General features: G+C 40.1%; 2 protein-coding genes across 5 annotated transcripts; both read right to left on the reverse strand.

Moving 5' to 3' along the window:
- Positions 1 to 4,879: 4,879 nt before the first annotated feature.
- On the reverse strand, positions 4,880 to 6,762 carry snx10b (sorting nexin 10b). The gene is made up of 6 exons (XM_034698071.1): positions 6,650 to 6,762; positions 6,347 to 6,475; positions 6,153 to 6,253; positions 5,945 to 6,046; positions 5,560 to 5,769; positions 4,880 to 5,378 (listed from the first exon to the last, which is right to left on the reverse strand). The coding sequence occupies exons 1-6, from the start codon at positions 6,680 to 6,682 to the stop codon at positions 5,249 to 5,251; spliced, it is 705 nt and encodes a 234-aa protein (XP_034553962.1). The 5' UTR covers positions 6,683 to 6,762; the 3' UTR covers positions 4,880 to 5,248.
- A 290-nt stretch (positions 6,763 to 7,052) lies between these two features.
- On the reverse strand, positions 7,053 to 11,456 carry cbx3b (chromobox homolog 3b). 4 transcript variants are annotated; one of them, XM_034698189.1, is made up of 5 exons: positions 11,202 to 11,456; positions 10,156 to 10,296; positions 9,904 to 10,060; positions 9,281 to 9,450; positions 7,053 to 8,219 (listed from the first exon to the last, which is right to left on the reverse strand). In XM_034698189.1, exons 2-5 carry the CDS (start codon positions 10,293 to 10,295, stop codon positions 8,099 to 8,101), a joined length of 588 nt encoding a protein of 195 aa, XP_034554080.1. In that variant the 5' UTR covers position 10,296; positions 11,202 to 11,456; the 3' UTR covers positions 7,053 to 8,098. The 4 variants fall into 4 exon arrangements, with proteins under 4 accessions (XP_034554080.1, XP_034554079.1, XP_034554081.1 ...); XM_034698188.1 differs by having other exon boundaries at positions 11,217 to 11,452; XM_034698190.1 differs by having other exon boundaries at positions 11,159 to 11,419.
- Between the last annotated feature and the right edge of the window lie 5,869 nt (positions 11,457 to 17,325).

The following is a 17,325-nucleotide window of genomic DNA, read 5'->3' on the forward strand; positions in this document are numbered from 1 at the left end:
GTGTTAATGGACACAGGCCCTTAAAAAGCATAAAAAAAAGGATCTGATATAAGAGTTTTTTGGGGGTATTGAGACCAATCCCAAAAGTCAAGAAGGAACTGTCAAGTTCCCAGAAAAGTTCTACACCTCAAGTTTGAACATATTGATAAATGTTTATGTGCACATCTGCAGAACTTGATCACCCTGGCATGGCAGCCCTCAACATTTGCAAGCATATTAATGAATTTGACATGAACCCATTAACATACCATGAATGATAATCATGTGAATTTAGGAAACTCATTACATATGTATTACAGGAATAGCAGGAGGGGTAATTTGAGTAATTTGTGGCTGTATGCAGACACTGGGATGATGGACGGCGTCTGGAGAAGACAAGCTTAGCCGGCCAGTGGATCTACTGCAGAGTAAGGAGAATTTAGACTCATCATAAAAGATTTCTCCTTGCCTCTTATTTCACTCGGACATTTTTATGTTTTTTTTATTTTCTACCTCATTGCAGCCGTGAGCTGCCTGCTGATTTACACACACTAGCTGTGAAGCACAGAGGCCTCAGGAGACGGTGCCCTCTACCCCTCCATTTTTTCCCTTCCTTGTTTCTCCACCCTTTATTGTCCTTTCTCTGCCACCATGGGGAGCCTCTTTGCTCACTGAACTGACCAGAGAGCCCCCTCTCGACTTGTTCTTCATCTCTAACAAGACATTAGTCAGGAGGGCTTGTTATTCGCACATGGTCTCGCTGCACACAGAGGAGCTATTCCCCTGTGGAAAGACACAAACTCACATCAGGATGAGCAGAAGGCATGAGAGGTACCTTGTCTGAGCTCATTTATAACCTATATGATCCAGTGTTCAGATATATGCTTCAGCATGGATCAAAGAGTATCTATGAATATATACAAACGTTATCTGTAACCTTCCTTTTTCATCTTTCATCTAGAGGCAACATTTCTGGTTCTACATACCGCATCATTTCAGGAAATTATAAACCGCTTACCAATTTCCCTTTTACACCTCAGGCCCATGTGTTCAAGAGAAGAGCGACTTTCATGCTGATCAACCCTGATTCCAGGAGATGAGAAGCTGTTGCTCGCCTTGGTACAGCCATCACGTCTGTTCCCTGTAATTGCTACATTCATGCATCAGCAGGCAACAGCATGTGGAGATAGAAAAAGCAGGTAAGGGCTATGCAAAAACAGAAGGAGAAGGTACCAGGGCTGTTGGTTGATGATAGGTAACTCTTAAGTCAGCTCATTTCCATCTGGGACAATTGAGCAGCAGAGAAAAATATGTCAGCCTTGAGAAAAGTGTTTTTTATCTGCCAGATCCAAAGCAGGTGTTCGGGTATTGGCATGCACAAAAGGAGCCACACTGCTCCAAGGACAGATGTAATGTCTGAAAATCCTTTTTTTGGGCTGTCAGATTGTGGAAATTTTGTGGCCTCCAGTAAATCAGCGCCCACTATTGGCATAAAATGTGGGGGACCTTGACAAATATTCATAGCCAGGGCGTATGTTATTAACAATTCAATTAACCCGAAGCCTCAAGATCATTTACCTTGCCCCCTCATCTGCCCCCATGTGAATGTGATTGTCTTGAGTATAAGAAGCTATATACATTGACACCAGCAGCCTTTATCATATGACTGCTGTTAGTGTGGCACCATCCTTTAGGTTTCATCTTCTATCTATGGGCAGTGCATCTGGGCTTCTCTGATATCGACTCATCCCGGTTACTGAGTTCCAGGCAAAGAGATTTAATATCTCAAGTGGTGCCGAAGTCCTATTGCTACTAATGGATTCTGTATAATGTGGCACTTAAAATGCATGAGCAGCCTTTGATTTATCAGTAATTTTCCTCCTCTGGAGCATATCTCCCTCAATACTTTCATTTGTTTTTGGCTCCATGCAGCAAACAAAGCCTGATTGGGATTTCATTTTGCCACATTCAAGTTTTACACTTTGGTTCTTTCCAACGTAAAATGGTTTTTCTGCTTTTTTTTGCGATTCTGTGTTAATTAGGGCCTACACAACAGAGGGAACACTAGTCAAGCATGAGATCGCAGATGAGAGGAGGGGTTTATTTGAGCTGTCGTTGCAGAAAGACATGCTGACTTGGTCTGAGGCAGATGGGCATCTCCCTGAGGCGCCATTCTCCTTTATCATATCTTCTACTGTTTTTTTGTGTCAAACAATAAGCATGCTAATTAGATTAGACTAAACTGAAGCATTTGTGGGAATACCAAAACCATGATTTTCTCCTGTACTTTTTGAATTATTGTGGTTTTATCTGCCCAACTACAGAGTCTTTTATCTAGTCTAATTCCATCTGACCTCTTCAAGATAAGGCAACATGGAGCTTGGAGCCGTTAGCCAATCGATCTGATGGGTTTAAATGTGTCAGTGTTGTCATGGCAGCAGAGCCTCGCTGACAGGCTAGGCTACAGTGGCTCAAGGTTAACAGCCAATGGATCAGAGTCACAGACCATTAAAAGAGGAGTCAATACTTCTGAACAGGTCCTACTAAAACCAGCAATGTAAACGTTTCAATTCACGAGACTATAAGCAACAACAACGGCTTAACTTTAAGCAGCTGTAAGCAAGTGCTAAGCTATGCTTTGGAAACTCGCTGAGTTAGGGCTACGTGAGGTGTATCCTACCCACCAGAGACAACGTACATTCTCCAAACAGCAGATAAAACAGCAGATACAACAAATGCTGCTGCGTACTTTCAGTAGTTAGCCTCTTACATTAGCTATAATATTATAAAGTCTCCCTAAAACAACCTAACTTGTGTTTTTATGGACTATTTGATTTATCAAGTTAAAGCTGCTGTTGGTAGTCATGATATAAACATCAGTTCTGAGAGAGATTCGGAATGTCAACACTAACCCTGCCTACATAAGATCGTTGTGCGCATAGACATATAAAGAGTAGACGCTGCATTGGCTGCTGGAGTGCAAGAAATACGGCCGCCATCTTGGTCCGGTCATCCTACCCATGATCCCATGAAACTGAAGCAGCAGAGACTTCAAGATGCCAGAGCACTGTACGGCAAAATACCTATCATACATCCCATTTATCACATATCAGAATATTCTATTACTATTAAGCCCACGATACAAATTAAAATACGCCAAACCGTGTGTCCCGTATCATACCTACACTTCATTGCACCTGTCAAACAGATTACACTGAGTGGAGCGGGTGACCGGACCAAGATGGCGGCCACACGGCTCGTCAGCGCCAATTGGTAGCAGCGGTCGATGCGGCGTCTACTCTTTATGTCTATGGTTGTGCGCATTCTATGAGGAAGTAGTGGCTTCCCAGCCATTCAGGGTGACGTAGTGGGGCGACCACTCGACCAATCAGGACAGAGGGTTGGGGAGTAGCTCTGAGGGAGTAGCTCTGATTGGTCCGTGATAATGGGAACGAGGGGAATAATAACATTGCTTTATACAAAGGCATTGGAAAACACAGGATTCACAATAATCTCAAATTACCTCACTTACAGATGAGTAACGACTGGTATTACGACCTTTTCTCCAAACCCAGCAGAAAAAAAGTACAGTTTTGAACACCATTCCTACCAACAGCAGCTTTAACCCCCAAAGTAGCCTACTGGATTTGGTCCACCCAAAATACCCACAATGTCTGTGTTTTTAATTGTGTATAATTGATACAACATTGTCATCCAAGAGCAAACTGGAGACTACCTTTTTCTAGAAACAGCTATCATCTTGACTGCAGACAGACAGTAAAGTGACTTGTTTTAGAATCTTTTGACATTGGGAAATGACTGTCAAGTAAACATTGGAATGCATTGGTAAAAAATTAAATGGAGAGATGAAATTGAAATAGTATTTTTTTGATTACATGCAAGAAAACAGGAAGAACAAGGAAAAGTTGCATTAACAAAAATAAACTAGTTAAAGTATCATTGCTAATCTGAATGATAAACCAGGTTTAGCTTTTAAGTCCCACATCATTATAAAAATGTGTCCTACTCCAACATGTGTAACCTCTAAACCTAGAAGATGCTACATACCTTTTAGATAACAAGATTAATAGCAAATACGGCTCCTACAGCCTTCATGCATGTGCTTGAAGATGCAGGGTAATGCTAACCACATTGTTGAGCCTTGACAGAGAGGACACAGCATACACTACATTACCATATGTGGATGTATATGATCACTATATACACTCACACTTCTCCAGGGAAGACGGATAAACCCGCAATTTGATTGCTGTGCTGCATAGAACAGAGCAGGTCTGAGGTGACGTCACTTCTCTGGTCCCTGCAACACAATCCCTTTGTCTGCTCTGAATTTATAATGAATATCACAACCACTACAGAGAGACAAAGCTCAGCTAATTAGCTGTGCAGATATGTCAGGCTGCTGTCACTGTTAAGTGGTCATTACCTCTGCATAAGCATGGTGCTACTCACTATGGGAGAACACTCAGCACACACACAGTTACACAGAGATGTGTAACTACAGTGACCACACAAAGCTAAAGAGACAGATAGAAAAGGTGGGTTGTCAGTGCAGCTGGCATTTTGTTCATCAGGGAGCAATGAAGCCTGTCTACCTGGTAGCCTTCTCAGACAAGAGCAAATCCCCTGGGGTCTCTCAGGACCTCCTACCATCCCTACACCTGACAGGGGGGCTGTCTAAAACCTCTGCAGAGACTCTATTACACGTCATACTGCTAAGCACCGTAGCAACCACCAGATGACAAACTTCCCTTCCTGACATTTTGTTAGGTGGAGTTCAGCATCAGAGAGAGACATTATGCAGTCACTACCAAACATAGCTCACTATAATCCACACATATCCAACAAAACAGACCTTGTGAATCACCATAAGTCATAATGATTTTGCCAAGCTTGTTTATGGTATACATTTAGTCAGTTACAGCATTTGTTCATGAGTTAAGTGAATACATAAATACATAGATGTAACAACACTGCCATCTTCAGGCAGAGTGTTGCTATAACCAAAGATCTGTGCAGAAAGAACTGAAAGGTAAAATATGGACATACAAGAAGGTACATTTAAATTACTTTAACCATACATATTTCACAGTGAAATGCTTTAATAGAACACAAAGGTTTATCATTCTTACAGGTGAAATAATTTGGAGCAACTATGTAGCATAAAAAGTGCAGTACAACAGGGTAACAGGCTAATTTATTCCTCTTAGGTTCAAACATTTCTCACAGTAAAGTGAAGATGACGTTTTTATACAATCTCCGATGAGCTGCTGATGTTTTCTTCACGGCTAGTCCCCATGAGACCAAGTAAAGCTGAACTTGCTGATTTGTTCAATGCCAAATCTTTAATCTGAGGCTCTGGATCTCGACACTCTGAGCTGGAATGACAAGGAAGAAAAAGAGGATGCAAAGTGAGTTGAAGTTAATGAGGCAGATGTAGTTTTCTATCATTTATCCTAGTTGTTATCCTTAATAGCATATTTTACCAAACTGCTGTCAAAGTAAATCAAGACAAAACAGATGATAGATAATATCTATTGCTGTGGTGAGAGGCGATACCTGTCAGAGTCAGAGTCACATGACGTGCTCAGATCCTTCTGCAGATCCTCTTCTGAATGAAATCTCCTTAGACCACATCGCTGGATGGCCTGGGCCACAGAGTAGTGGGTCCTTCCAGAAGCACAGGCCTGCATCTTAGACGCACTCAGCTGTGACTGCAGGAAAAGATGCAGCAAACTGTCTGACAGCAGCAGATTGCTCTGCAGGACCCTGGGAAATAACAGCAGTAAACAAATTAGATTGCTGGAAACATTGATTTTATTGCTTTTTATGAGAAAACAGCAGTCATGGGTTTTTCAGGAAAATCCAATTCATCAATTTTTTTATCGTTGTGTTTCAGTATGTTTAAGTTCATAAGTTCATTGATCTTTGAGGTCAGTCTTACTGTTCCAAAAACTTTTGGAGGCCTTTCATTCGCTCAGTGATCTGTTGGGCATTGTTCAGACTAAAGAAAGGGTTCTTTGGGGGAAGTACTGGTAACCGTACCCTGCAAAATACAAAATACACCATATAAATTAGAGTAACAATGGTGCAGATTATTTCTTAACATATAAAGTTAAAGTAAATGTCCAAAATACAGGAAAATGGCTTACATTAGCAAGGAGTTTTCTTGTAGCTTCTGCCTGAGCCATACAAACTCACTGTACCTCCTTCTCACACTTGAGGTCTTTTTGGTGAAGCAGACGCTATCAGCCTAAAACAGGACACAAACAATAACTGTATTTTACAGTAAGCTCCACTATTTGCTGACACAGATTTATAAAAAAAACTTCCTTTGTTTACTTACATGTAAGCAAATTTCATAGTCTATGTAGGCATGCCAGAAGTCATTCTTTTGTATCCGCGGGTCCCGCACCCAGACACTGATGACTTGCTGCATGGAGGAGCCAGGAGAGACACTGAGGCACTGACTGAGCTTTAATAAAGGGGAAGTTTATTTTACACTCAGATAGAGGAAGTGTGATGACTACAACAAGATCAGGATGTAAAACCCCCTCAAAATATCCAACATTGCTCATGTGCAGGGAAAAGGTTGTTTTTCCACACTGAACTTGCATTGTAAGAATAACAGGAAAACCTTTTGACCTACCTGATTCACACTCTTTCCACTCTCTTCTCTCATAATCCAGGTTTCTTGCTTGAATACTGGTGTGCTAGAGCCGACAAAATCCTGCTGCTCAAAGCATTCTGCCTTTTATTTTCACTTTTATTGTCTTGGAGCAAAGGTTTCAAAATAAAGTCACAAGACTGAGACAGGCCCCTCCTCTTAACAGTATAATCAAATCAGCAAAACTCTCTACTGCTTACTGAGTAATAGAGCTGGCATGCAACATGTGCCAGCATAAACAGATCAATCTACTGCTACTGATCAGTTGAAACACACCTAACAACTTATCTAATGTTTGTAAATCAGCTGTAATCAAACTGATCCTTAAGTTCTTACATTATGATCTAACATGTGGAAAATGTGACTTCAAAGAACAACAGAAGAGTTTCACAAAAGTTTTTTTTTTAATTATTGTTATTCACAGACTTCACAGATCCATGGTCAACAGTTACAGTAAGTCAGTAGCAGGTGTGTTTACAGAGGTTTAAGGTTCATCTGGGTCCCATATCAGTCATGGGAGATATGTTGAGTCAGGACAGAGCCATCAGGAGACATTTAGCGTGTATACTATAGGAAGAAAATGCCCCTCATTACTGGACAGTCTCACATCTAAAGTGCTACATTTAACAAACGCACTAGCCATCAAAGGTGCACCAATCACTGTATGTTATCTCAATACAATTGTTTTACAAATAATATAGCTTTTTTAACACCATTCTGCAAGGATTTGACTTTGGGTAGGCTCCAAATATGTAACAAACAACAATATTGTTGTTATAATTCAATACAGAGGAGAAAGGAAACATTTGGTCTTTAGCAGCTGATTGGAATACGAGGAAATTTGAAGTGGGCAACATTTTTATATACTTAACATCAATCACAAGGGTTGAGAAATATTAAAACATAGTGACAGCTGTGTTAATAACAACTCAAACAAAAAACGTTAAAACAACAGGTCTACAATCTTCAGCGCTACATGAACTGGAGGTACAGATTGGACAGTAGTTAGTTCACTTTCCCTATTCCAAAGATAAAGCACACACAGTCTAAAACCTTGTAGCCAAACAGGACTGCAAATACTAGATTATCACACAACAGTCAAAAAGAAACACATGTCCACAGTGATTGTGTCTGCTTACACAGAACCAAAGCTGCTACAGGTTAGTCTGACCTCAAACTAGTCGCTCTACACTGAAGGTTTGATTTAGTCTCCATTTCAGCCTCCATAGAGGCACAGAGACCTATTTGAGCACCACAAGAACCAGAGCACTTAAAATCAATCCTTGCCAAGGATCTTGCACCTGCCAGAATCTTGCAATCTTTGCACAGTTGGTCTCTAATGTCAGCTGGAAGAGGAGGAGGACGCTTGATGGAGGTTAAATTAAGCTTCAGGTGAGAGCACAGCTGTTTTTTTTTTTTTTTACACGTACTTCACAGCTCCTCGTCTCCACAGTGCCACGTCAGCTGGCGCTCATAGAAGTCAATGACCACCTGGGGACACCTGGTGCTGGCTTCTCGGGCCGGCAGCAAGGCTACATCGTCAGAGTTCTTCCTGTTAGGGGGAAACATATGGGTGAGAGGAAACCATTCAGATGGCTGCATCCAATTGTAAATGTTACGAAAATGTTTGAGCAGCAGTACAAGCTCCTTGAAAGGTGTTCCTCATATTTTGTCAAAGGGAAGGGAGGGGGCACAATATTAGGAACAATATGACTTCAGTTCACCAGCACCACCACCACCCAACAAAAACTAAAAATGTAGCTTTCTAAAAGTAGAATTTGTGGTATTGCTAGTGTATCTCTCTCTCTCTTATTATCCTATCTCTTATTCTCCTCCATCCCTCTTTCCAACCCAAACTCAGTTGAAGCAGATGTCTGTCTAACGTGAGTCTGGTTCTGCTTGAGGTTTCTGCCTGTTAACAGGAAGTTCTTCCTCGCTACTCTAACTAGCTAAATACTGCAAGGTGCAATGCTCATGGTGGACTAAGATGGGATAAGATCAAGTCCTGTCAGTAAGAGAGGACTGGATCGTATCCTGTCTTGGTGTTGGGTCTTTGTTAATAATTTAACAAACAGTACAGTCTAGACCTGCTATGTTTGTAAAAGGGTCTTGAGATAATGTCTGTTGTGATTTGGCGCTATACAAATAAATATTGATTGATTGATATCGGATTGCATAAGATTGCAAAGCTGGTCATAATGTTATAGCTGATAAGTGTAAATGGTGGTTATTTTGATCCACAATGGTATAACAAATACTAGATGCTGCATTACTGTAATGTAATACAGAAATGTAACTCTCTTCCCAGGTGTGGTGGTATTTCCCCATGACTCAAAGAAAGGACTTTCTGTCAAAGTGGTTCCCCTTTGAGGCAGCAAAGCACAAAACTGTGGTCAAAGAGGCCCTGAGCACACATAAAAAATGTCTGTCAGGTGGTTAAGGCCACTGACATCTAACTAATCTACCCACTCACTCCACAGTTAATGATAAACTCTTATTTTGAAACACGTTCATAAAAGTGGCAATATACTCTCAATCTCTAACTAATCAACTGTGATTTGTTTCCTTCATAAAAACATATATGGACAAAGGAAGAGAGGAAGCAGCAGTTACCACTTGACGAGGAACATGAGCTCTCCCTGTCTGTCAGTGGAGCCGATGATGCATTCAGGCTCGAGGTAAGTGCTGAGGTTTGTGGGAGTGTCTGACTGCTCGTCATCTGGCTTGAAGACATCGCTGTTGATCTGCTCAGTGTGAGACTGCTGCTGAGACTGCAGACAGGACTGCAAAGACAAGGACAAGGACAAACATGAAGTGCAGCAGTCGTAGAAAAACTAAGACAAGTCAGCCATGTTCTGTAATGTAAAAACAAAAACGACTGGAGACAGTCATGACTTTTTTTTTTTACATTACAGTACAGGAATGTTGCGAAATAGGGGAAATTTATTTGCTTTCACTTTCAGGGGCAGTGTGACATTAACCGTTTTCTTGCACCATTTAGTTTCAAATTGAGAATTTAGACTCTCAAAAAAAACGGTGAAAGAGCGCCACCATGTTCAGATGGTTTTATTTTTACCATTTGATACTTTCCTGAAGTTTCTGATTGTCTGTAAAAAACAGATATAACAAATATGTTTTTTTTTTTTCGTTTTACAGACTGAGGTGAGGAAGCTCTCTGAATAGCATGGAAACAATTGAAAATCTTACACACACACCACCATCACCTAAATACTCACAATTTCCGTCTCCTGCTCTGTCATTTCTTCTTTAGGAATAAACTCCTGTTCAGCCAGCTCTTCCTCATTCTCCAGAGAGAAATGGGTGGTTCTCAGGAAATGATCTATGAGTTCAGGACAGTCCAGATTGTCCTCCGGTTCCCATGTGTTGTCTGCACTGCAAAATAAAGGAGTAAAAGAAACACTTTAAAATATGCTGGAAAACAACCAACAGAGATGAGCAAATAGCTGAGTCTTCAACAAATTACTCACTCTGTGAAGCCTTTCCACTTCAAAAAGTACTCAACTCTTCCATTGAATATTCTGCGTCGAATTATCTTTTCAACCACAAACTCCTGGACAACTGTAGTCTCCTCAGTCTTCCTCTGTTTAGCAGTCTGCTTCTTTCTCATCCTAAAATCACATCCATGAATCAAACACAAATGAGTGAAAATCAGCAAACTACTGTTATAAACAACAACAAACAAACAAAAAGTATCTTTAATTGCGTTAAAACTGTATATCTGCAAGGATTTGACTTTGGGTAGGCTCCAAATATGTAACAAACAACAATATTGTTGTTATAATTCAATACAGATGAGAAAGGGAACATTTGGTCTTTAGCAGCTGATTGGAATATGAGGAAATTTCAAGTGGGCAACATTTTTATATACTTAACATCATATTTCAACACAAATATTAAAACATAGTGACAGCTGTGTTAATAACAACTCAAACAACAAACGTTAAAACAACAGGTCTACAATCTTCAGCGCTGCATGAACTGGAGGTACAGATTGGACAGTAGTTAGTTCACTTTCTCTATTCCAAAGATAAAGCACACATAGTCTAAAACCTTGTAGCCAAACAGGACTGCAAATACTAGATTACCACAGAACAGTCAAAAAGAAAACACATGTCCACAGTCCATGAATCAAACGCAAATGAATGGAAGTGAGCAAACTACTGTTATAAACACCAACAAACAATCAAAAAGTATCTTTAATTGTGTTAAAACTGTATAGTGATAACAGAAATAAACACTGGGACATTTGCAGATCAACATGGCAGTGGTGAGCACTGTGCCATGCCCTTCAAACAAAGCTCCGTACACTTATTATTATAGCGCTCCACCTGCTGTTTATTTCGGGAGCACATGTTACTCCTGCAGCCCCCAAACGAAACACGTTAATACTTACACACGCGTGTTCGCTCTGGCACTGTAACTAAGTGAAAAGAGTTTAACCTAAAAAAAAAGCATTAAGAGGAAACGTGCCTGACTGATGCACAAGACGCTACACTGGACAATATGCACGTACGCTCTCGGTGTTTACTTAATCTCGGTGGACAGCTGCTGCCTGGCTCGGCTCGGTTCAGCTCTGCTCTGCGTGACGCTCCTCGCGGGAAAACTACACACACACCGCGCCAGCGAAGCCGCTCCGAGGTGCAAATTGTGTCGCGTGTTTACATGCGCCAAACAACTTTTCATGAATGAGTTAAAATTAAAGATGGCCGTGGATGCTCGGAGGAAGTGGTTGCCAAGGGAAAAGGTCATGCCAGGAAAACCGGGAGGAGACGACGGGGACGTGCACGCCCCTGACCAATCAGAGAGGAGTCCGCTAGTCTGTGCCCCACCCCCTCCCGTCCTGTGGTCCGGAACAGACCTGCCACCAACGGGCGTCAGATGGGTACGACAGGGGACTGTGTACATTTGGCATGTTATACTGTGGTTACACACAGCTTGTGAGCGTTTTCTTTTTCAAATAAATAAATAAATAAAACAATAAATAAATAAAACAATAAATAATATCGTATAAAATAAAATAAAATAAAATAAAATAAAATAAAATAATATAATATAATATAATATAATATAGTATAATGTAGTATAATATAATATAATATAATATAATATAATATAATATAATATATGTATATAATATAATATAGTATATGATATGATATGATATAATATAATATATGATATATCATATCATATCATATTATATAATGTAATATAAAATGATTTATTTTTAAAGTTAACATGTTTATATGTAGTGATCAATTTAAGGATATTTTCGTTCAATTCTACTTAGAAAAATGAACCATCATAAAATATGTTTGTTTATACAGATTCAATTTTCCTGCTCCACTTTGTCAACAATATGTGGCTCAATGTTACAATGGCAATATTAAATAAATATATAAATAACGCTAACAGCAGAAAGTTGTAATTTTGCATGATATTATTTAGAGTTTTTATACTTTAGATTAATCACTGTTCAGTCAGCAAATTATCATGAATGAATGCATGAGCATAGCTTGCATTTGGGGATACTTTTACCATGTGGTATTGCTTTCGAGCAGTGATGTTTTTCACGGAGGGGATCTGTTCTCCAGGACCTCCAAAACCTCACTGATGAATTCACAGGGAGAAACTCTCTGGAGGTTTTGATTGACAGCTCCCCTTTAGCCAATAGGAACCCCCAACGCTCTTGATTGGCTAAAGAAGCACTTCTTTAACAGGCCAACCTACTTGACCAACTTTTCCCTTTTTCTCCAGCCATTATTCTGAATCTTATGTGATCCACCATGGGGGGACGCTGTCTGCTTGTCTTTGACCTCCAGGCGCAGCGAGGCTAAAGGCTCACCACTCCTGAACCTGGTTCACTAATGAGAATGGATTTATGCTGTAAAGCTCACAGCGAAAGACAGCAGAACAAAAGGCTTTACTGGAAGGTGGATTCACAGTGGAATTACCTCTGATGCACTGTTGTTTCTGATACCATTTCATCCCGAAGGCAGGATTATGTAACATTTGTTCATGAAATTCACTTAAGCATGCACTGAAACATCACCACAAGAAGGTTACTCAGATATAGGGATATCTATACAGTAAATGCAGCACATGCTGATGTTTCCCAGCCCTGAAAATTAATAGAGTTTTCATTTTTGCTGAAAAAAATGCCGGGGAGGCCCAGGGGATGTGATTAACAGTGGTTTCAGAGAAATAGGTGGCAGTTCTCTGCATGGAAGATGAATGTGGTGTGTCTCATCTCCAGAAAAGGAGCCCATTGATCACAACCTTGGAGGGGACGAGACACAGGTCTTATAGGGAGCAAAATCAATATACATGTATGCTCCATTCAACTCCCAGTGCAGGGAAACTTAACATATAGGAGAATGACTGTTGGCATGGTTATCAGGGAAAGCGCAGAGGTAAGCCGTTTACCTGTGGGATGAATTATTAACAGTGTTTCAAGATGTTCTCAACAACTTCGTACTGCTTACTTCCTGTTCTCTCTGCAGCTTTGGCTTCAGATGGGCATCTCTTTCGACACAGGGTGATTAGGAAACATAACCCCTCTTTGACTTCTGAATTTTGAAGACTTTGTAAAGTTTTTGCGTGAACAAGAACTCTACTATTTTGTTATTGCATCATAGAGTTATCATTTTTCCAAAGTTTCAGCTATCAACAGAGATGAGGCGCCTTCGATGAAGACTTTTTTTTACTTGTCTTAATTGATGTTGATGCAGTATTTATTCATTTGTTACAGATAACTCTATTCACATGAATTAAATTAAGTCAACAAATTGCAGTTGCAAATATCAAATCAATTTTAATATGAATCAATGCATTGTTATTAGTATGTTCTAAAAAGTCAAAGGAACCACTGGCCGCTCAGCCTTTCTTACATTCTGGAGGGCTTTAAGGGAAAAAGGTAGGAATCCACTGATGTACAGTATATCATGGAGCATTGAGGCTCATTACAAATCTCAAGGCCCTGACTCATCACTGCTCCCTGTATTCTGGAGTTGACTGGCCTGCATTGCCTCAGCATGTCCTCATTCATGAGGACATTTTTAACTTGCTTCCCTCTTCGTTTTGTTACTCTGTTCATCAGTGTTATGCTAGAAGCTACAGTCTTTGCTCCATGACCCATTCTTGAGACTAATTTTGCTTTCTGTCCTCAGAGAGCACCTTGAAATGAGGAAGCAGAGTTTTAGGAGCACTGCTCCTGTGACTTGGAATCTGCTGCAGGTCTGAGTGGGATGGTGTCGTTTATTTTTTTGATGGAAGGCGTTGAAGAAAGATGAATCAGATTATAGATCTTTTGACTGATGGCTTTATGTTATTTTGTGCTATGTTGGCCTGTGTTTGTGATCATTGTGTTATGTGCTGCTTGCTGATCTCTCAATGAAGCCTTCCTGGTCAAATTAATTTTAAATGAATACATGAAATAATGTCACATTTTTATCCCCAGTGGGTCACATTTAGTCTGTTCCACTAGCAGACCCGGAATTCAAAACTAGTCATGTGTTGTTTATCAGCCGTATGACCTGCTGTTGCCCTCTGACCTCGTTCCTGTCAGCGTACGGGTTGCCATAGTAGCTGAACAGCTAGCAGGGTTGAGCTGTTGCTGCAGGCGCAGGAATGGCAGTAATGCATGCAGTGAGGTCCTGTGTGGATTTGCTCTTCTGGATCACTGTGAGGTTATGTCAAACAGACCCTGGAGTTTCTTGGTTATTTGAACTTGATAACAGAGAGACAGCAAAACATTATAAGTCACAACTATTTACGTATTTTAGTTTGATTTTGAATTGTTCACTTTTATGGGATAGACCTAAGGTAAAGACAAATAATTCAAAGAATATGACAACTTAAAATAAATGCCACAAATAACACTGTCTGGCAGGAATTTGACTTGTAAAGTCACACATTCAGGTTAAAGGACTTAATTCTAAGCAACCAAGACACCCAATATCCAAATTCACGAATATTGCACAACAATATATGTATCTGTCTTTAGCGGCTGTATTAGCATTAAAACCACAATGAAAACATAGATGAGTTAGAGCTGAAAGAAATGTTCAAATTGTAACATGTTCAATCAAGAGATAAATCTTTATTTTTATAGCCCCTTTCATACAAATCAAATGCAATTGAAAGTTCTCTACAGCAGCTAAAAATAAAACAATGGCAAACCATACTACATATTGAAAAACAAAAATGGATATCGAAGTAGAGACTATGTTTGGAGCCTAAATGACTCAACAGCAATGTGTGATTTGAATCCTTTTTTTTGTATTTCAAACCAACTGAACCCAAGATCAACCAGGGCACTAGAAATGAAATACAGATGTTGACGAAAAGACACGCTCAGGCGTACAGGATGAAAAGATATATTGCATTGTGGTCCCTTAAATCCCTTAAATCTGCTCAGCTCACTCCCTGACCAGCACATTCCTGGGGCCCACTGTGACTGTAGCCCTCATACAGATGGACCCTGAGAGCCACCCTGTCAGCACAGAACTGAATCCAGATGGCTGGACCCTGCTGTGAGCGGCTGTGGATGGAGTGAGTAGTGGTCTGTATGACTCAGTCCAAGCCTGACTGGACCCTTTTTACACAGAGGGCCCCTGGCGTTCTCTTAGCTTCACCTTGAGGCTCTTGGGTTACAGCCAGGGCGAGGACATTCACACCACTCCTGTTATTCTTAGCAGGCGTTAATCTGGCTGTACAAAGAGCAGTGTTCAGCCAAACTGTAACATTGATGGCTGGCTTAAGGAGGTAGAGATTTAACATGAGCTCATTACTGAACAATTGATTGATTGATTGACTGAATATTTACCAAGTGCTTTCTTGGGGATCATTCCCACATGTAATGCACGCACAGCTGTGCAAGAGCTGAGATGCTTTACTGTTACCAAATCGGCCACCACGGCAGGAGCCTTCAGCACCTTCATCAGCTCCATGCACTGTCTTGGTGTCACATTCAGACTCACAGACTGAATCAGCGTGACTCCAGTGCAGTTTATGTCCTCTGTCTGGCTGTAGCTGCTGCGGACAGAAAAATGCCTTTTCAAGAATGGGACAGCAGATCACCTGGATTTCCCTGCGGATATCTGTCTCCTGTTTCAGAACACTTAAAGTGCCCCCAGATACCTCCCTCTCTGTTACTCTATACCATATAATGCATTGGAGGGCTTGAGGGGGTATTTATACTTTATACTACAATACTTTGTGTCTGTAGAGTAACTGGGAATGGATACAGCAGAAATGTGTCATCAGAGTGTTGCTTTCACAACAGGTTTGATCCTTTTTTCACAAAGGAACTTTATTAGCATCTTCAGGGCAAGAAAGAGGAACTTCGTGGAACTTGAATTTGGATTTATCTGCTGTGGAGATGTTCAAGCACAGTGTTAGAATACAACACTTTATGTAAAAAAAAAAATACAGCTGAAGTAGTAACACAGCCTATCAACAAATTTACTTAAAAAAGATCCCCCCAGATATTCCTTTTTCTAAAGATTAATAAGTAGCTAAATTTTACTGTTGTAGTTGAATGAGGTGGAGTAGCATTAAAAAGAAATACTCAAATAAAGTACCTCATTACTATTCTAACTAAACCCTCCATAAGTAAAACTCATCTGCTGAATGTATTCAAAGATGGTTAACATTTTAGAAAAAATTGGTATCAATTGATGTTAAATGCAATTTATTTAGTTTTAAATGTAAGAAAAACTTATGTAGAATCTGTGTGATGTGGCTGCAAAACATTTACTATTGTATTGCTGTTGATCCTACAGCTTTAAAAGCAGAACTATGAAATAATAACCCAATAAATTGACATGAATGAACTGTGCTTGGAGTTAGAGTAAAGATCTTTTAGACAATCCTGACAGTAGCAAACATTTCTCCTTGTTTCAGACTGATCAATGTTAGTTTCACAGTGCCTCTTGCCTGGGGATTGGATGGCGTCCTTCATCATATCCTGTGTCAATGTGATTGACTGCTGAATGGCACCAATGACAAGCAACTCCCAGTCCCCCAGGGGCCAATGTGGCACAAAGTGAATGTAGGGGAGAAAGATTGCCTTTGAACCATAAGACAATTTGCCCCTCTTCCTATTCTCACTTTTCCTAGTCTTTCTATGTGCCATCACCAGGCCTCTTTTTCTTTGTCTATTTTTTTGTTCCTGAGTTTTGTGGCTTATCAAAGCTTGTTGACTCAGGTCAGGGCACACCACACATGAGGATGATTTCTGAAAGCTTCTAAAAAAGCTGAAAGCGTCCAAGTGTCCCCCGAAGATTCCTAGAGTATACAAAAATAATTGATGATGGACAAATTCCTTAGATTTCTGTAAGTTTCAGAAAGCAAGATTCTGAGAGTTTCCAGATGTTAATACAATGTTTCCAATAGTAGGTACGTAAGAATCAATGTCCAGAAAACAAGTGAAACTGAAATAAAAAATCACATCAACTGAAGGAGAAAAGTTTCCAAAGATAACATGAGGAAGATTCAAGAAACTTCCTTAACCTCCTACAATGTTCAGAAAAAAATTTGAACAAAGAAATTCAAGACACCATAAAACAGAATATCAAAAACTGTATTAAAAAACCCCAAATGTCTCCAAAAAAAACCCCTGAAAAATGTCATGT

Source organism: Notolabrus celidotus, chromosome 12 (genome assembly GCF_009762535.1).
Source record: "Notolabrus celidotus isolate fNotCel1 chromosome 12, fNotCel1.pri, whole genome shotgun sequence".
In the NCBI taxonomy this organism is placed as follows: domain Eukaryota; kingdom Metazoa; phylum Chordata; class Actinopteri; order Labriformes; family Labridae; genus Notolabrus; species Notolabrus celidotus.